This window comes from Pongo pygmaeus, chromosome 8 (assembly GCF_028885625.2).
Source record: "Pongo pygmaeus isolate AG05252 chromosome 8, NHGRI_mPonPyg2-v2.0_pri, whole genome shotgun sequence".
Classification (NCBI taxonomy): Eukaryota; Metazoa; Chordata; class Mammalia; order Primates; family Hominidae; genus Pongo; species Pongo pygmaeus.
The window spans coordinates 106177025-106198120 of NC_072381.2; the positions used below are offsets into that span (position 1 = coordinate 106177025).

Consider the following 21096-nt stretch of genomic DNA (forward strand, 5'->3'; position numbering starts at 1 on the left):
GCAGAATATGTTTTTATGCATTACTCTTTATCGATTAGGCATGCAACGAAACGAATCGGATTAAATGTTTTGTAGATGTGCTCTGTTATAGTACAGAAACTTCCTAGTGTAAAAACATCCAACAGAAAGCACTAAGAGATAGAAAATAATACATGTAAAATACAAATGTGTAAGTCATTCAACACATTTTGGGCATCTATTTTTTTTTAATGTAAAAAACAATGTTAGGTATAGTAAATTCTCAGCTATTAGGAGCAGAAAAGTACCCTCTCCCTCTATTTTGGCACTTCCCTTCTTCCGCCACCACTACCTAGTATACAGCTGTACATATGTGCTTTTGAGGTGAACGTGAAACCTGTATATTCACTGTTTACCTTCGACCCTCTACTTTGCCAGCTTTTTGTCCACTTTATTCCTTATTAATTCTTCCTCCCGGGGACTAAAGGGGAAGGGAAAAGGAGGTGAACTTGGAGTCAATCAGGCATGCTTAGTGACCAGAACAGTTCAATTTCGTTTTTTCTAAATTTTAATTAATTCATGTATTTTTGAGACAGGGTCTTGCTATGTTGCCCAGGCTAGTCTCCAACTCCTTGGGCTCAAGCTATCCACCTGCCTTGGCCTCCCAAACTGCTGGGATTATAGATGTGAGCAACTGTATCAGGCCAATAGTTCAATTTCTATACAATAAACTTGAAAGACCAATCCAAATTATTTTACATCATTTAAGATTTTTTTCCATCCAACTGATTAAATAACTGTCAATTAAAGCTTGGATATCTTGAAATTGATATTTTGGTTGTTAACAGTTATTGCAACAGTATTTGACCTGTCTCTGGAAGATTTTGTAAAGAAGTAAAATTCGCTGTAGGAATCTATCTGGGAAAGAAAGGAAACTGTAATTTGCTCAGTACTTGTTACATGAGAGAATCTGAACTGTGCAGTGTACACTGCTTCATTCTTTTATGGTTTACAATTACCTAGAAAAGTGAGTAAAATGCCCATTTTACAGATGTGGAGGCTGAGGTTCAGAGATACTCTGACGAGTCTCTCGGTTTATAAGGAAACCATGGCCAACAGCCTCCAGAGCACAAGCCCTTTACAAAGGAGGGTTGAAGATTGCAGGCAGCTTTTACTCATCTATGCTGCCCACGCTTAACATGGAAAACTGAAAGCTGACCTTCTGTTCCTTTAAAAAATCTCCAAGGAAGTCGGCTGCAGAGACTTCATGGTAACTCATGAGAAACAAAATGCTTTTGTGGATTAAAAACTGTCTTTATTCCAATGGAGTTTTTTGGGGTTTTTTTCTTCTTCTTAAAGACAAAAAAATATCTACCGCTGACACTCAGCAAGAACCCTCGTAGAATGGACAAGTCTTCGGATCGCGCTGTGCAGATCCCTCAGGAAACTGTGACAGTATTATGGCACTTTGGCCTAAGATGTTAAAAAGACGATGTAATGAACAGCTGCGGATTTCTGAGGCACAATTGTGTGACACAGGAAGCCCAAGTATTGGCCATCCTCAACGAAGGCAGCTGCCGGGCTAGGGTTTGCTCCAGCAAACCCTCACCCCTCGCCTTCAACCAGGCGGGTGTCGTCAGCTGTCCGCCAGCGGCTGCCCGCGCCTTTCCGCCCCCGCGCGACGGCCAAGGCCGAGGCGGCCCGCACCAGAGGCGCGCGCCCTCGGTGCATGTGACGGGGTGGGAGGGGGAGTTTTCTTCCTCCCCCGTCCCCAAGCCCCGCCTTCTCCAGAGAGGCTGAGGCTTCCTATTGCGCCACCACCGAAATGACCACCGTGCCAGCCAATCAAGACGTGACTCATGAAGTAAGACCCGCCCCTTACTGGTCCTCAGGTTCCTTCCCGCTCACGCCGCAGTCACTTCCGAAGAGAGAACCGCCATGAAGAGAGAAGGGGGTGCCGCCCACCTCTGCTCCGACAGCCTCCCGGAGTCCCAGCAGCAAGACGGCAACCACGCACCCAACTTCTCCAGCCACGGCTCATGCCGCCGTCGCCAGCGGCGCCGACATGACAAGGCGCTGCATGCCCGCTAGGCCAGGTTTCCCCTCATCCCCAGCCCCGGGGTCGTCGCCCCCGCGCTGCCATCTGAGACCCGGTAGTACCGCCCATGCTGCAGCGGGAAAGAGAACAGAGAGTCCTGGGGACAGGTACCGTGCAGAGGGCTTGAGAAGGGGCCGGGTCGCGGGGGCAAGGGTATGAGGGGAGGGCTGCAGACCGCCGCTCTTCCAGTTCCCGCCATTCTCCGCGAGCTCAGGCGTTGGCGTTTCGGGGCCTGGCAAACCCACCCCCCGCCCCCCGCCTCCGCGCAGGGGCTTCTGGGAGTTGGAGTTTGCTTCTCTGTAGTTGGGCAGCTGCTCTTGGTCTAGTGACCACCAGCCTGGACAGCTACGGAGAACCCGCCTTAGGTAGAAAGAAAGTGATTTTTTTCCTTTGCAAGAGTTTGACCCGGGACCCTAACTGCTTAATGCATATTTAGATCGTTTTCTGTACGTTGCCAGTTCTACTGATCCTAGTGGTTTAGTAATATAAACCTTTTCTATGTTGTGGGTGAAATTATGTAACCTGTGATGAGGGAATCCCTTCCACGAATTACTTTGTAGTCCAGCGTGCACGCTAATTCATACTTAAAAGAACTTGCAGATTTGGAATGTGACGTGTTTTCTCTTTCAGTAACTTCACGCCTCTCCAAGAGGCTAATTTTTTTGTAAAGATTTTGTGGGAGCTATGTAATGAGATGGGAAGTTTCATCTAATGACATCCTCTGACAATAAAACAAGTTTAAATTCCCTACGAACTTGGTACTGTCTTTTATTTTAAGTTAAATTGTAGTAAGTTTTAACAATATTCATGTTACTAATACTGTGGTACAGGCCCACAGTCCCTTATCTTAACTCTGAAAGCCAGAAAGCTATGAAAACCAAACGTTTTCAGTAAGTTTGGCAGCACATCTTACTTGGCAGCCAGATCTGACTAAAACTAATGTAAGGCTGTTTGTGGTCTTTATCCCATTAAGTGTGAATATTCATGTTTTGCTGAAGAAATATCAGTGGATTTGATTACAGGTTGCAGCACCAGACCCCACTGGGGACTTTCCATAATACATCCAAGTTATCCCCTTCCTAAAATCTGATAAATTCAGAATTCTAAAACACATTTGGCCTCAGAAGGTTCAGATAAGGGTTTGTGAAACTGTTATAGTTGTGTGTGTGTGGTTTTTTTTTTGTTTTTTTTTGTTTTTTTTGTTTTTTTTGTTTTTAGCCAGTCGTTAAATAAGCAGTGGACCTTTGTGTGCATATGAACTTAGAGAACCTACCTCTTGAAAGTTACATTCATGGTTATTTTACAGGTTTCTTGTATGTTTTACCCAAAACCATTTTTTCTCTTTTGGTGTATTAATCAAAAAGGAGTCAATATTTTAGGGAAAAGATACGGTGTTACATTTAGTAAAATGCATTTAGAATTAACTTGTTTGCAACAAATTAGCGGCTTCTGGGTCCCTTCCCATCTCTCCTCAATCAATAACAAGGCATCATCCTTCTCCCCTTTGCAGAACCTCCAACATTTACTCTAGTGGAGTTAATTTGCCTAGTATAATTTATGTAAACAAATGCATATATTCTTCCATAGCCCGTCACTCATATTCATCTCATAAGCACTTAGCTTTTATACCAACATCTCAAACAAGCTTGATGGACTTGATAAACCAGTAAAGATGTGCATTGCTCTTCTAATGTGACCAGTGAAGTGTACAAGAAGCTTAACCTTCAAGAAACTTGGATTGTTGGAATTTTCACTGAGCATTCCAACCTCATAGTGGATGAATGTTTAGGGAAATCAATAGTCTATAGCTTAATCTCTTTCAGTAAAATGATACATTTTAGCAAAATTTACCAGAAAGTTAATTTTTTGTTCAGCATATCATAACATCCCCTTTTTTGCAGCTGACAACTCTTAAATACAGTCAACAAATCAGAATACGAATTCTGGTAATGGGTTCCTATTTCACTTTAGCATTATTGGCAATGTCAGAACTTGATTAGTTAAACCATATAATGAAATCCAGTCTTTACGGTACAGAAATCCTTAAAAATTAATTTGGTTTTTGTTATTCTTGTTAACTTTCTTCCTTTTCTCCTTGTGTTTTTCCCAAGCAATGTGTTATTTTTGTAACTATCTTAAGGATTCTTTGGTAAAAAATTAAGAATTTGAAACTAGTTTTGACAACTCATTCTAATTTCTGCTGTTACTTAGATTAACATCTTAAAGTAATGTATAAAGAGGGTAGCATAAGTTGGGTATTTTTCTTTTCTGCCTTTGTCCAGCAAACTCCTCTTCAGCTGATTCCCTAGATCAGCCAAATCACCTATATTGCCATTCTACCATCTACTGTTCTACTCTTGTTATAAGAGTCTGTTCAAGTTTTACTCCATTTTTATAATCCCCATTATTCATTTGGCATACATCTATTGAGGTTTTTTTTAGCTTTTTATTCTAAATTTTAAAACGCAGCTGTGCTTAGATACTAAGTAATTATTTTGTATCAATGTCCGCAGAGAACAAGTAGGTTCATATGCTGATACCCAAGATGTTGCATTTTACAATGTAGCCGTGAACATTTCAGTCTTAAGAAGCACTCTGTACTAATTCCTTGGGTCTAGACACCAGTCTTACCTATTTAAGTACTATAAATAATATAAACCTCACTTGTATTTTTATAAATGAACTCCTATAGGAAGTGATACGTTATATTTTCTATTTTTTTAATGAACAGTTTAGCAAAGCATTGTTACCATTGTCAGAACTTTATTAGTTAAACCAAATAGTGAAATCCAGCCTTTATTTTATAAATCTGTTTCTCCATTTAATCTGAATTATGAAGGTTTTAATATTTGCTTATATGATGCCATATTATGCTTTTATTTTCAGGAAGCAGTCAATTATAGATTTCTTCAAACCAGCTTCAAAACAAGGTATGTACACTGTTGATGCATTTTTTGTGGGCTATTTTGGGGGTGAGGAGAGAGACAGATTCAACTTTAAAACCTACTCTAAACTGTTTTAGTAAGCGTAGTGTTCAAAATTGAAAATAAAATGAAGATGCAGTATTTTGTTTTACAAGGACAAACTGAAGTTCTAAATATCATGAAGAAAGTCTTTTTGCTGTTATGTTTTCTTACATTTAAAATATTATTCTAGTCAAAAATTTAATGTTCATAATACATACTATTTTGATTCTCTAATATGGTAATTTATAGAGCCATAGGGAGGTTATATGATGTACCAAAAGAGAGCTTTATGAAACTAAGGCTTTTAACAGATAAATCATGTCTTAATTTCTCCTATACCCCCCAATAAAGTGTGTATCATTATCCAAGTTGTTGGTCTGAAAATTTTTGTGGTGACATTAGTATAGTTTAATTTATATTTTAAACATTTAATAATTTAGATAAATATTAAATATTTTACTAACATGCAATTTGTATGTGTTTTAATTGGCTATTTAGGCAGACACATGTTGGATTCACCACAAAAATCAAACATCAAATATGGAGGAAGTAGATTGTCTATCACAGGGACAGAGCAGTTTGAAAGGAAACTATCCTCACCAAAAAAATCTAAAACCAAAAGGGTGCCACCAGAAAAGAGCCCTATTATAGAAGCTTTCATGAAAGGTGTTAAAGAGCACCATGAAGATCATGGTATACATGAGTCATGTCGGCCTTGTGTGTCACTAGCCTCCAAATATTTAGCCAAAGGAACAAATATCTATGTTCCTTCTTCGTATCACTTGCCAAAAGAGATGAAGTCACTAAAGAAAAACCATCGATCCCCAGAGAGAAGGAAGTCACTATTCATTCATGAAAATAATGAGAAGAATGATAGAGATCGAGGCAAAACCAATGCAGACTCCAAAAAGCAGACCACAGTGGCAGAAGCTGACATCTTCAAGAACAGCTCCAGAAGTCTTAGCAGCAGGAGCAGCCTGTCCAGGCACCACCCAGGAGAAAGCCCATTGGGAGCTAAATTCCAGTTGTCACTAGCTTCTTACTGCAGAGAACGAGAACTAAAGAGGTTGAGAAAGGAGCAAATGGAGCAGAGAATCAACTCCGAGAATTCTTTCTCAGAAGCAAGCAATCTTTCCTTAAAATCTTCTAGTATAGAAAGAAAATATAAACCAAGGCAGGAACAAAGGAAACAGAATGACATCATACCTGGAAAGAATAATCTGTCAAATGTGGTATGTGTAAGAATTATTGAATTAGCATTGCTACTGCTATATCATATTTAGAATACTAAATTTAAAAATATTTAAGAGTTGTTACATCACATTGATGTCTTTCCCGAAGGAAATACTTACGCACAGTTTGTGTAGAAGCTGGTTTCATTAGGTTTCCTCCAGTTGCCCTTCATCGAACTCAGTAAAGCAGTGTTTCTTATCCTTAGTTTTTTCAGACCAGGAACAAAGATCTTTTTTAGTCAGAAAAGTAGGCATTCTTTTTTTTTAAGACAAGTATAGTCTTATTTATTTATGTGTAGACAGTCTTGCTCAGTCGCTCATGCTGGAGTGCTATGGCATGGTCATGTCTCATTGCAGTCTCAAACTCCTGGGCTCAAATGATGCTCTCACCTCAGCTTCCCAAGTAGTCGAGACTCCAGGTACCTGCCACCATATTTGACTAATTTTTGTATTTTTTTGTAGAGACAGGTCTCCGTATACTGCCCAGGCTGGCCTTGAACCCCTGGCCTCAAGCGATCCTCCTGCTTCCTGCACTTTGGGAGTCCTAGGTGGAAGGATTGCTTGAGCTCAGGAGTTTGAGACCAGCCGGAGCCACATATCGAGACCTTGGCTCTACTAAAAATAAATAAATAAATAACCAGTCATGGTGGCATGTGCCTGTTGTCCTAGCTACTTAGCAGGCTAAGGTGGGAGGCTCACTTGAGCCCAGGAGATCAAGGTTGCAGTGAGCTTGATCACACCATTGCACTCCAGCCTGGGTGACAGAACGAGACCTTGTCTCAAAAATACAGTGTTCTAATATGATATTCTTGAATTATTGATATAAACGTAAATCAGCATTATGAAAACTGACTTCATTTTTATGATATTTTTACATGTTTATGATACAAATGCCCTTAATTTTTATGACAAAAACCTTAAGATCTTTAAATATTTTATTATAGACATTAGGCTTTACCTCCAAATATGGGTGCTTGCCTTATTCAATCTAGAAATCTGTGTTTAAATGTTAGGAAGAATGCTTTCACATTCTTTACTGTCCCCAACACTTAATTAATTTTATCTCATTGTGCTCATAGGAAAATGGACATCTCTCAAGAAAAAGATCCTCTTCTGATTCATGGGAACCTACTTCAGGTAGAATCAAAATTAAATTTATGGATTTCTAAATAAATTTCCATTTTAATGGCACTGCTTTTTAAAACAAATTTGTTTAAATATGCAGTTCCCTTCTTGGGGATGAATTCAATGTCTCATATTAATTGTTTGGTAAAATCATATTAAAAAAGAATAGTCCCTGAATCTAGTACTTACAATTTGGGTTGTTTTTGAGACAGGGTCTTACTCTGTCACCCAGGCTGGGATGCAGTGGCATGATCACGACTCACTGCAAGCCTTGACCTCCTGGCCTCGAATGATTCTCCCACCTCAGCTTCCTGAGTAGCTGGGACTACAGATGTGGGTGACTATGCCTGGTTAATTTCTTGTATTTTTGTAGAGACGAGGTTTTGCCATGTTGCCCAGGCTGGTCTCAAACTCCTGAGCTCAAGCGATTCTCCTGCCTCGGCCTCCCAAAGTGCTAGGATTACAGGTATTAGCCACCACACCTGACCTAGTACATATAATTTGTAATCTGTCTTGAATCTTCTCTGCCTTCTTCAGGAGTTCCTAACAGTATGTTTCTCATACTGGTATTCAGTGTTTCCTTCTGAATCCTTGGCTACATCAGGAAACATAATCTTTTTTTTTTTTTTTTTTGAGACAGTCTTGCTCTGTCGCCCAGGCTGGAGTGTAGTGGTGTGATTCAGCTCATTGCAAGCTCCGCCTCCCGGGTTCACACCATTCTCCTGCCTCAGCCTCCCAAATATCTGGGACTACAGGCGCCCACCACCCCGCCCGACTAATTTTTTGTATTTTTAGTGGAGACGGGGTTTCACCACATTAGCCAGGATGGTCTCAATCTCCTGACCTCGTGATCTGCCCACCTCGGCCTCCCAAAGTGCTGGGATTACAGGCATGAGCCACCGCACCGGGCCCCTAGGAAACATAATCTTATAATCTTGGAATTGTAGACTGAGGTGTTGGTATTATGTTGAAGATGCTTTGTATAAGGTTGAAACTGTTACCATGATAAAAAGCAGTGTTCTCTAATATTTCAAATCCAAGGATCCCTTTTTAATACTAAATTTCAAGGATATCTACATGACATTGGTTTGTACTTTTAGCATTTATTGATTGAAAAAAATATAAAATAACATCTGTTAATTCAGTACATTTTATCTTTTTTTAAAACTAGAAAATAGAAGATTAAAAAAGCAAACACTGCAGAAGTTTGCAACAAGAAATGAAAGGTCTCCACAACTAACAACAGTTAATAGTCTGGTGTATCCGATTTTTTTCCTGATGTGACTATACATTTTGAAAAACAAATTCCCACATTCAGTAAGATACATTGGACATGATAATAATAGCTGACTTTCATTGAGTACTTACTGTGTGCTATGCCATTTTATGTGCTTTTAATTCGTTTGAACCTCATAACTTTATATGGTGGTTTACTTCTAGAGATGGAAAAGCCAAAGTACAGAGAGAGAGTTCTAACTCCTCCTTCAGGTTTCATCTACTCTTTCATTTTATTTATATTTTAGAGGTGCATTGCATTTTGACCAAGAACTCTCAACTAGTAAAATCAATCTTCAGCCAAGGCTGAAACCATATTTTACCATTATAGAAGGAACTTCTAGGATACAGGAATAAATCTAAAGTTTTATGTGTTTTTTGTTTATTTAATTTTTATAATGTTGCTGATTTTATGGCCAAATTTTAGTGAATTTTGACATTATTGTAGAAGAACAGGAATTTCTCAGTGAGGAGATTGCTTCTGCACTCACTGTATTTCACATTTTTAATACTAAATACATGATCACTTTGCACCAAAGTTAGTGGAAGAACAAAATATTATTTCATATAAGGGGCTGCTGCTGGTGGTGTGGCTACCACATTATTCCTTTTCTTTTTTCTCTGACTTAAGATTTGAAAAAATCTTTTCATTTCCTGGATTTGCAAATTTCATTCATGGTGGCTAAAGTAGTTTCATTTATATAATCCCACCTAGCAAAGTTTTTGAGTACTGCTTGGAAAAGATGCTTTCTACATATTTTCAGAGGCTGACTTATGATGGTTGCCTTCACTTACATTTTTATTACTAACATTTTTGCATGTATTTCATAATCATTAATAATTATAGCATTATACTCTTAATAAATATACATTTATACTTCAATTGACTAACATCAACAGAATTTCAACATGTAAAGGACAAGGGGATATTTCAATCTAGATAGCATGAAGAATGCTTATTGTGTCTGATAGCAAAATTATTAAAAATCTAAGCCAGGCACGGTTGTTCATGCCTGTAATCCCAGCACTTTGGGAGGCCAAGGCAGATGGATCATCTGAGGTCAGGAGTTTGAGACCAGCCTGGCCAACATGGTGAAACCTCGTCTCTATTAAAATTACAAAAATTAGCTGGGCATGGTGCCCAAGCCTGTAATCCCAGCTACTCAGGAGGCCAAGGCAGGAAAATTGCTTGAACCTGGAAGGTGGAGGTTGCAGTGAGCTGAGATGGTGCCACTGCACTCCAGCCTGGGTGACAGAGCAAGACTCAATCTCAAAAAAAATAAAATAAAAATCCAGATGATATGTCTTGTTCATCTTGTTAATACACTTAATCAATTGTCATGGTAATGTACATAATCACACAATCATTAATCACATACAAGTTCAGGGATTTCAGAAGTAATGTTAGAATAGGCATTTGGCCCTTTGGTCTTCTAGAGCCCTGTCTTTTGGCTGAATTCTGAGGATTTAATCCATTGCTAGTACATTTCATAACTGATAAATAACCAATCACCTATTAATGGCCTTTGGATTTTTCCTTTTTCTTGAGATGGAGTCTCACTGTCTCCTAGGCTGGAGTGCAGTGGGGAGATTATAGCTCACTTGCAGCATTGAACTCCTGGGCTCAAGCAATCCTCCTGCCTCAGCCTCCCAAAGTGCTGGGATTATGGGCGTGAGCCACCATGCCCAGCCTCCTTTTTTTCTTTTTACAAACTCAATCTCTCTCTTATATGAATATTTTATGTATTAGTATATTTGAAATATTTGAAAAACTGTAAAACAAATATTCTCTACAGGCTGACAAAGGATACAAAAAGAATTATGAACATTTTACAATTAATCACCTGACCTGAAGAGCTTGCTAAAGGGGATCCTACCTGCAGTACCAATTCACTTTTCTCTAATTCTAGATGATGAAACTCCTTAATAAGCTGACTTATCCTAAACATCTTCCACAAACAGTGTTTGTCTCCTCCTGGATCAACCCTGGATAATGCCTGAGCAAAGCAGGAATTTCTTCTCATTTCTAGCTATATTTAAATTATCTGACTTCTCTAGAAAAATGGAACAAAACTCAAACTGGCAGCTCTGTAGCTCATTTTTTGTAATCCCATACTTAAAAGTATGATAATCAGTATCCCAAATCTTCTTTTTTGTTTAGTCATTTAATTTCTCATCCTGTGACCCCTGTCCTTTTTGTAAGACATTTAACCCCAGAAAACTGAATGGGATGGAATGATTTCCTCGGGTAATGGGAGATATCTGTAAAAGAACAGAGATAAGGGCATTTGTTAATTAGTTAATTTCATTTTTATAAATTGAATTTTTCAGATTATATATTGATCAAGCTATCCAAATAATAATTGCCTCTCAAGTTTGGTTTTGGAGGGTTTATTTTATTTTATTTACTCATTTTGACACAAGGTCTTACTCTGGTGCCCAGGCTGGAGTGCAGTGGCACAATTACAGCTCACTGTAGCCTCACAGGGCTCAAGTGGTCATCCCACCTGAGCCTCCAAGTAGGTGGGACTACAGGCACATGCCACCACACCCGGCTAATTTTTGTATTTTTTGTAGAGACTATTTCACCATGTTGCCTAGGCTGGTCTCAAACTCCTGAGCTCAAGTGATCCTCCCAAAGTGCTGGGATTACAGGCATGAGCCACTTGACATGGCCAAAAGATAAGAAATTTTCTAAGTAGAGAAGGGATTGATGGGGTTGTACTTTTTGTAGAGGCAGGGTTTCACCTGAGCTCACGAACTCCCACCTTGGCCTCCCAAAGTTGTGGTATTGCAGGCATGAGCCACTGTGCCCAGCCATTTTAGGTTTTTAAAGCAAACTCTTGGGGAGTGGAGACATCTGTCCATGTGCAGAAAATTTGATTTAGGGAAATCTGGTTTGGGGAATACTGATTGCACAAATAGTGAATTTTTTGTGGTTTTTTTTGTTTTTTTGAGGTGGTCTTGCTTTGGTACCTAGGCTGGTCTTGAACTCCTGGACTCAAGTTATCTTCCCACCTCAGCCTCCTGAGTAGCTGGGACTATATAGGCACACACCACTGCACCAGATTAAAGTAAATTTTTTTTTTTGAAACGGAGTCTTGCTCTGTTGCCCAGACTGACGTGCAATGGCGCCATCTCAGCTCAGTGCAACCTCCACCTCCCAGGTTCAAGCGATTCTCCTGTCTTGGCCTCCCGAGTAGCTGGGAGTACAGGCACGCACCACCATGCCTGGCTAATTTTTGTATTTTCAGTAGAGACAGGGTTTCACCATGTTGGCCAGGCTGGTCTCAAACTCCTGACCTCAAGTGATCTGCCCACTCCGGCCTCCCAAAATGCTGGGATTACAGGTGTGACCCACCGCACTCAGCCCACAATATGAATTTTTAAAAACTGGTTCATTCACATGTATGTGGTTATTAAAGTACTTCTGGATGGGGCTATAATAAATATAGCTTATGTTAGTTTCTTAGGGCTGCCATAACAAAGTGCCAAAACCAGGGTGGCTTAAAACAACAGAAATTATTGTTTCACAGTTCTGGAAGCTAGAAGTTTGAAATCAGGATATCAATAGGGCCATGATGTCTCTGGCAACTCTAGGGGAGAATACTTCCTTAACTCTTCTAGCTTCTGGCGTTTGCCTGCAATCTTTGGCATTTCTTGACTTACAGCTGCATCACTCCAGTCACATAGCATCTTTTCCTTGTGTATTTTCACCTTGTATTCCCTCTGTGCATGTCTGTCTTTGTCTCCAAATTTTCCCTTTTGTAAGTACACCAGTCGTACTGCTTTGGGATACAGCGTGATTTTTTTTTTTTTTAATGAGAAATTAACATTTATCGGGGTTCAAGTGTTTATCCTATATGTGTTTTAAGGTACTATACATTTAAATGTAGAAATGTTACATTTCTGCAACTAGGTAGTCCCGGGTCTAAAAGAATTTCCAAAAGTGCCTATGGAATCCTTAACTTGGTACAAATATGCAGTTTGTTTTAGGGAGTGGCATCTTTAATTCTGTTAAGGTGGTAAACTTTTCATAGCTTTGGAATTAAAATGAGCATTTGTCATTAGCTTTAAATTTGTTGGACACCAGTATTTATCCAGTTGATAAATAACATTAACTCTTTTTCTGCATTCCATATATGGTGACTAATCTCAGCCTTAATACTTAGAATTTTAAACCTTTCATTAGGGTGTTCTAGGCACTCACTGAATAAACTTTACTAAAGTTGGAAAGTATATTTTTCACTAATCTAACAAAAATTAAATTTTAGCAGGCTCTAAGCAGAATAAATTCCCTGAAAAAAGAAAAAGGAACTCTGTGGACTCAGATCTGAAAAGCACAAGAGAATCTGTGATACCAAAAGCAAGAGAGTCCTTCCTTGAGAAGCGTCCTGATGGACCACATCAGAAAGAAAAATTTATAAAACATATTGCACTGAAGACACCTGGTGATGTGTTGCGCTTAGAAGATATATCCAAGGAACCGAATGATGAAACTGATTGCTCTTCTGCAGGCTTGGCACCTTCAAATTCTGGCAGTTCTGGCCACCATTCTACCAGGAATAGTGACCAAATCCGAGTGGCAGGTACTAAGGAGACTAAGATGCAGAAACCCCACTTACCGTTATCTCAGGAAAAGTCTGCAATTAAAAAAGCTAGCAACCTTCAGAAAAATAAAACCACTAGCTCCATGACAAAGGAGAAGGAGACAAAACTACCTTTACTTTCCCATGTTCCAAGTGCTGGTTCCTCTCTAGTACCACTAAATGCTAAAAATTGTGCTCTTCCAGTTTCTAAAAAAGATAAAGAGCGTTCCTCATCTAAAGAATGTTCTGGGCATTCTACAGAATCCACCAAACACAAGGAACACAAAGCAAAGACTAATAAGGCCAATTCTAATGTATCTTCAGGGAAAATTTCTGGGGGACCTTTGTGCTCAGAATATGGCACTCCTACAAAGTCTCCCCCTGCTGCTTTGGAAGTTGTGCCATGTGTCCCAAGCCCTGCAGCACCTTCAGATAAAGCCCCTTCAGAAAGAGAGAGTTCAGGAAATTCCAATGCAGGTAGCAGTGCACTGAAAAGAAAACTAAGGGGTGATTTTGATAGTGATGAAGAAAGTTTAGGTTACAACCTAGACAGTGATGAGGAAGAGGAAACATTAAAGTCACTGGAAGAAATAATGGCTTTGAACTTCAATCAGACTCCTGCAACTACAGGAAAGCCTCCTGCTCTTTCCAAGGAGCTTAGATCTCAGTCATCAGACTATACAGTAAGTAGTTCTGTGACATTTATCTTTACTTGAAGAGGGAAAGATGATTAATTAGTGAAAGGGGTGGATTATTGGAACTTACTTTAAAATGTAGTATTTATTATAACTCATAATCGTACTGTAAATGGAATAATTCTTGTTTGGTAAATGAGTTTCCATATCTTTAGTTTTATTACTGTAAGTCAGTGGTCTCCAAACTTTTTTGATCACGCACACTTCTATTAGTAAAAACAATTTTTGAGCATGTACCCCAACATATATGTATATCTTTAGATTATATATATGTACCACTATAATACTGTGTACTTTCTAAAGCATATGCAAAAACAATTTAAAAGGAAGAAGAAGAGAAAAATAAGTATTTTCCTGTAGAAGTGACGTAGAAGTTACTATAGACTAAGTTCTACTGGAGTCTCTATAGAAGTTCCATATAAATAGAAGTTCTATTATTTTCTTCCTGCACCCCAATGGATCACCTTGCACACCCCCTGCTTTGGAGACCACATCTGTAAATGAAGGTAGAGTGTAGAAATGTTGTTGATTGTGGTGTGCAATTTTATTTATAAAGTGCTTCATTCTATCTTGGGAATAAGCTGAATTAAATTCTAAGATGTCTAAAATTTGGTGGGGAAGGTGTTAATATTCCATGGTAACACCTAAAAATTAGTAGTTTGATTCTACTAAAATAGAATTTAAAAGTAAAGACAGGGTAGCCACAGAGTCCTTGAGTGTTTGCAGTCACATCTCAAAGTTAGCAGGGTTTTATAAGTACTGCCTTTCCTAATAGGTAGTAAAATCAAATTGTCTGCAGTGCAAAATACTAGATTTAAAGCATGATGGTGAAAATTATCCTTTAAGAAAGGTGTTATCCTAGCCCAGATTATTGAAATAGAAAATAGTCTTTTGTACCCTTAATTACTTAAAACATCCCAGTTCTTCTACTAAGACATGTTGTAAAGCATTTCTAAATTTTCTTGTTTTAGGGACATGATCATCCTGGAACTTACACAAATACCTTAGAACGTCTAGTGAAGGAAATGGAAGACACACAAAGGTTCGTTAACATAAAGACTAAATTTGCTAAATTTAACATTCTGCTTGTTTGTGTGGCTTTTAATTTACCTTTTTAAAAAAATCATGAGAAATTAGCGTGCATTTTGGACTCTGTTGTCAACTGTGTTAGAATAAGATATGTTGGCCGGACGCAGTGGCTCATGCCTGTAATCACAACACTTTGGGAGACCCAGGCAAGATTACTTGAGCCCAGGAGTTCAAGGCTGCGGTGAGCCGTGATGGCGCCACTTCACTGCAGCCTGGGTGGCAGAGTGAGACCCAGTCTGAAATGAAAAAAACAGGCCAGGTGTGGTGGCTCATGCCTGTAATCCAGTACTTTAGGAGGCCAAAGCAGGTAAATCTCTTGAGCCCAGGAGTTTGAGACCAGCCTGGGCAACATGGTGAAACCCCATCTCTACAAAAAATATAAAAATTAGCCAGTCATGGTGCCACATGCCTATCGTCCCAGCTACTCAACAGGCTGAGGTTGGGAGGGTCACCTGAGCCCAAGGAGGTCAAGGTTGTAGTGAGCTGTGATTGAGCCACTGCACTCCAATCTGGGTGACAGAATAAGACCCCGTCTCAAAAAAAAAAGGGGGGGCCGGGCGCAGTGACTCACGCCTGTAATCCCAGCACTTTGAGAGGCCGAGGCAGGTGGATCACAAGGTCAGGAGATGGAGACCATCCTGGCTAACACGGTGAAACCCCATCTCTACTAAAAAATTCTTAAAAAATTAGCTGAGCGTGGTGGTGGGCACCTGTAGTCCCAGCTTCTGGGGAGGCTAAGGCAGGAGAATGGCGTGAACCCGGAAGTCAGAGGTTGCAGTGAGCCGAGATTGCGCCACTGCACTCTAGCCTGGGCAACAGAGCAAGACTCCGTCTCAAAAAAAAAAAAGGGAATAAGACGGGTTCTCTTGTTCATAGACTGGATCAAAAGATCCAGGTTTTTATAGTATACTGCACTAACTAATAATATAAATTCCCTTCTGTTTATTACAACTAGTATCTGATAGCTGAAATTCTAGATCGAAAGCATGGGTAGAATTTTTTTTTTTTTAATGGTAAATACATATAAAATTTACCATTTTAACCATTTTTACATGTACAGTTCAGTGGCATTAAGTAAATTTATATGTTATGCAACCATTATCACCATCTAGCTTCAGAACTTTTTCATCTTTCCAAACTGAAACTCCATACCCATTAAACAATAACTCCCCATTTTCCCCTTCCTCCCACCCTCAGCAACTACCCTTCTACTTTGTCTCTATGAAATTGACTTAGTTATCTCACGTAAGTGGTATTATGTTTGTCCTTTTACGACTGTCTTATTTCATTCAGGGCAGTGTCTTCAGAGTTCATTCATATTGTAGCATGTGTCAGAATTTCCATTCTTTTTAAAGCTGATTATTCCATTGTATTATGTATATAACACATTTTCTTTAGTCATCTGTCAGTGGACCTTTGGATTGCTTCCACTTTTTGGCTACTGTGAATAATGCTGCTATGAACATTTGGTATACAAATATCTCTTCAAGTCTCTCCTTTAAATTCTGTTGGGCATATACACATAAGTGGACTTACTGGATTATATGGTAATTCCATTTAATTTTTTGAGGAACCGCCACGCTGTTTTCCACAATGGCTGCACCATTGCACATTTGCACCAATAATGAATAAGGGTTCCAGTTTCTCCACATCTTTGCCAACACATTATTTTCTCTTTGTTTTTTGTTTGTTTTGATAATAGCCATCCTAATAGTAAAGTGGTATCTCCTTATTGTTTGGTTTGCCTTCCCTAATGACTAATGATGTTAACATATTTTCATGTGCTTACTGGCCATTTGTTATACAAATGGAGAAATGTCTTTTCAGATTCTTTGCCTGTTTTTAATTGGGTTGTTTGGTGGGTGGGGGGGGTTCACATGGGTAGAATTTTCTGAAATATTTCTATCAAGTTACTCTTTTGAGGAAAAAGTTTAGAATTATGATGAACACCCCACCCCCCCACACACACACACGAGAGAGAGAGAGAGATATCAAAAAGTTGAGGATCATAATGATCTTAATGAAATTTACGTGACTAATTATGGACAGGTTTTGCTAATAAGAGGGGAAAAATATATTCCTTGTTAATTCAAGGAGTGTCCTTGAACGTAGCCTGGAGAACTTCACTAACAGCTCAGCTGACTTGATTACATAGAAGTTGGTATGTGCTACATATCTCAAACTTGATAACCAAGTTGCTAACTTTAGGAATTTTTCGGATGATTAGTAGTTCAAAAGCTTCCCCCTTTCTGAATTTAATTAGAGAACTTGTCTGTATTGTAAAATTCTTTAAATATTTCATGAATTCTTGTGATCTGTGATATGAAATCTGAAGTTCTTCCTTTAAAATAAGCACTTCACAAATGAAAGACAGGAGTACTAGTTTAATCAAATGACTGACCCTTTTCTATAATGATAGAACAGTACATGTACTAGTTATTTACTCTTCAGCTGTACTTATCCACTGTTTGTGGCTGGAGTAAGAACCTTGTTTAAAATAACTTAATCTTGGAGAGGCAGTATAAGCAAGGACTCTAGAGCTAGACTCTCTGGCTGTGAATCCCACATCCTTGCATTACAAGCTCTTGCAAGTTACTTTGCTTTTCTAATGTTAGTTTCCTTATCTATAAAATGCGTTATAAACTACTACATGGGGTTGTTGTAAGGGTTAAAAGAGTTAATATATAAAGCCCTTAGTACAGTGCCTGTCACATATTAAGTGCTCGGTAAGTGTTAGGTGTTGTGATGATGATGACAGTGACTACTACTGCTGCTAGAAAGCCTAGTTATCAGGTTGTTAGGCATCTAGAAGCCAAGTGAACTTTAAAGAGTAGAGAGGATAATCAAATTAGTGATGTTTATTCTTTGCCCTTTTTCCTTTCCCATTCTGTGAGTGGTTTGGACAGATCATTCTTGAAGTTCCAGCTTTATGGAAATCCTCAAGTCTTTTATGCAATGGAACACTATTTTAATGCCACACTGGTAACTGGGTAAAAGCCTAGCACCTAAAATATATCTGTTTTCATGAAAATTGTACATCCTGATGTATTTGGGAGACATAATTTGACCTATAGTGTAACAAAATTTGTCATATACCAGGGTACTTAATAAGGGTTTTCTTTGTGCTGCTTTTAGATATAAACTAAAGACTTTTTAAAAATATTTTTAGAGTAAACTGTTATAACATTCTTTCCAATTCTCAGGCTAGATGAACTGCAGAAGCAACTACAAGAAGACATCAGGCAAGGCCGAGGCATTAAATCCCCAATCAGAATTGGAGAAGAAGACAGTACAGATGATGAGGATGGCCTCTTGGAAGAGCACAAGTATAGCATTTTTCATAATGTATTTTACCTTATTAAAGTTTTTACATTTTTTAGTTTTGTTTTTGTAAAATAAATGGGCCACTGATGGCTGTTAGTGAATAATTTATGATAGGTTTCTAATCTGTTTGTAATGGGTTTGAAAGGCAAATGTTAGGGCCAAGTTTCATCTTTTATCTTTTCTCCTGGTTGTCGTTTCTTTTCACATAGACACATTTAGTGGCTTTTGACTAACAACTACAAAAAGTGGAAGAAGCAAAGCATACTTTTCTCATGCTTGTCTTCTAATTTGGGATTAACATTGGTTTAAAAAATAGTTTTCTTTGCACCCAGCTTTTAAATAAACAAAACTATATGTAGTGTAACAATTTGGTATTGATTGACTTTTTTTATGTTTCAGGGAATTTCTAAAGAAATTTTCAGTTACAATTGATGCTATTCCTGATCATCATCCAGGTGAAGAAATATTTAATTTCCTCAATTCTGGAAAAATTTTCAATCAGTATACCTTGGATTTAAGAGACTCTGGTTTTATTGGACAAAGTGCTGTAGAAAAACTTATTCTTAAGTAAGTATAAAAATAGACATTTTACTTTTATATGTATAAAAAATTACTCTAAAACACTTCTGACTCAATCTTCTAAAAGGTTAATTTCTATTATGACCTATTAAGTTTCCTAATCCTCTTATTACTATTGATCTTTATGTTTTCTTCTTTAATTATAGGAAGCAGTGTAGGATAGTTGTTTGACACATCGCATGCCTTTATTAATTATGATTAAGATCAGTATATAATTACAGTGACTGTCAAAATAATAGTGGTTTAAACAAGAAGTATATTTGAAAGAAGTATAAAAGTAGGAAGTCCAGGGCTGGAGTGCCAGTTTTACCATATAATCTTTCTTCTCCACCATTCTTAGCACCTAGCTTCGGGTGCTATTCTAGCTCCAGCCTTTAGTTCAAATTCCCAGAAATTCCACACAGCATTCCCACACACTAAGTTGGTTGAATAGAACTTAGTCAGTATGACCACACTTGGCCACAAGGGAAGCCAGAAAGTGATGTTTATTTCAGGCAGCCAGTGTTCGCAGCTACAGATCAGGGTTCAGTTACCAAGAAGAAAGGCAAAAATAGATGCTAGGATGTGCAACTAGTAATCTCCAGCACAATGCCCAAACTGATCTAATTTCTCTCAGTGCATGATATCTCAGCTCTAGAGAGATCACATCAGTTCTGCTGCCAGTTTTTTAAAGTACTTCCCCAGTCTGAGACTTGATAGGCTCTTTCTCAACACTACCAGCAAATGTAGCTTTGTCCACCAGTTAAATGTGGAGCCTAGCCAACAGATTGGATCAGCTTTAGGCCATCAATTAAATTTATTTTATGAGTAACTCATCCATATTGGTATAGAGTCCACCTCTGTGGACTGAAGACGATTTGCTTGCTCATTTCTCTGATTATGTCAGATGTGTTGGTGGTGATAGTAGAAGTATTTTGCCATGAAGTTAATAGCCATGTTGATTTTACTTTATTTTTTCAGATCGGGAAAAACAGATCAGATTTTTTTGACAACACAAGGTTTCCTTACGTCTGCTTATCACTATGTCCAGTGTCCTGTCCCTGTGTTAAAGTGGCTGTTTCGGGTAAGAGGAATGTTTGGAGGGTTGTAGTTGCCTCCTACTATATTTCTAAGTCAAAAGCTTTTAAACATAATTTTATTTGCACATTACTGCAGAAAAAATTAATGTAGCACATCCATGATGTCAGTGGCTTAGAATGTGGCAAAAAGAGTCAATATAAAGACACTATAAAGGAAGGGATAATGTAGATAGTTGTACAGGACTGTCAGTGTTAGTTGTGCCTGAACCCTTCACCACAGTGATAAATCACTATTATAGTTAGTTTTAGAAGGGATCTTCTAATGCTTACATACCTAAATTTCTTTTTAACTTTTTTTCATGTTTATGGTGGTACCTATATACATTTTCAGAATTTTAATTGTATACTAATATTTCCCCATTCGTATATATGGTTTTTTTTTTGATGCAAATCCAACCAAGTGTTTCTTTTCCCCATTCATATTTAATGCTTAAATCCACTTAAATAATTATCTTAAATTTAAGATATGATAATTCCAGAAAGTTAACTCAATTGGTAACTTTTAAAATATCAGTGGTATCATTGATGGTATGTATAGAGTCCTGGTGTTACTCTAGATACTTTGGACCTTCATGCAGATCAATGTAGAAGTTTCTTACTCTTGACATTTGTATCAGCCAGGAGTGGTGGCTCATGCCTGTAATCCCAGCACTTTGGGAGGCCGAGGCAGGTGGATCACGAGGTCAGGAGCTGGAGATCAGCCTAGCCAACATGGTGAAACCCTGTCTGTACTAAAAATACAAAAATTAGCCAGGTGTGGTGGTGGGCGCCTGTAATCCCAGCTACTCAGGAGGCTGAAGCAGGAGAATTGCTTGAACCCAGGAGATGGAGTTACAGTGAGCCAAGATTGCTCCATTGCACTCCAGCCTGGGGGAAACTCTGTCTCCAAAAAAAAAAAAAAAAAAAAAAAGACATTTATATGGGAGAGCATGGATGGGGCTTTTTCCAGTATAAAAGCTTCTGTATCAGCAAGTACTATAGGAACTACCCAGTTAGATTGGAATTATGCTTCTTTCAAAGACGAGAACGATTATGAATGACAAGTTATTCTTGGCAGTGGCTCATGCCTGTAATTCTAGCACTTTGG

The 21096-nt window shown here is 38.5% G+C and overlaps 1 protein-coding gene across 3 annotated transcripts in view; it reads left to right on the forward strand.

The window, feature by feature from the left end:
* The first annotated feature begins 1848 nt into the window (after nt 1-1848).
* The window catches only part of SLF2 (SMC5-SMC6 complex localization factor 2), a 52340-nt gene continuing 33092 nt past the window's right edge, over nt 1849-21096 (forward strand). For 2 of the 3 annotated variants that reach the window (XM_054436120.2, XM_054436119.2), the window contains exons 1-9: nt 1849-2163; nt 4943-4986; nt 5521-6254; nt 7334-7391; nt 12929-13926; nt 14910-14980; nt 18231-18353; nt 18751-18918; nt 19891-19993. In XM_054436120.2, the coding sequence (XP_054292095.1) occupies nt 2024-2163; nt 4943-4986; nt 5521-6254; nt 7334-7391; nt 12929-13926; nt 14910-14980; nt 18231-18353; nt 18751-18918; nt 19891-19993 (2439 nt within the window). In that variant the 5' untranslated portion in view covers nt 1849-2023. The remainder of the gene's footprint in view (nt 2164-4942; nt 4987-5520; nt 6255-7333; nt 7392-12928; nt 13927-14909; nt 14981-18230; nt 18354-18750; nt 18919-19890; nt 19994-21096) is intronic. The other variant, XM_054436121.2, reaches the window with a different exon arrangement.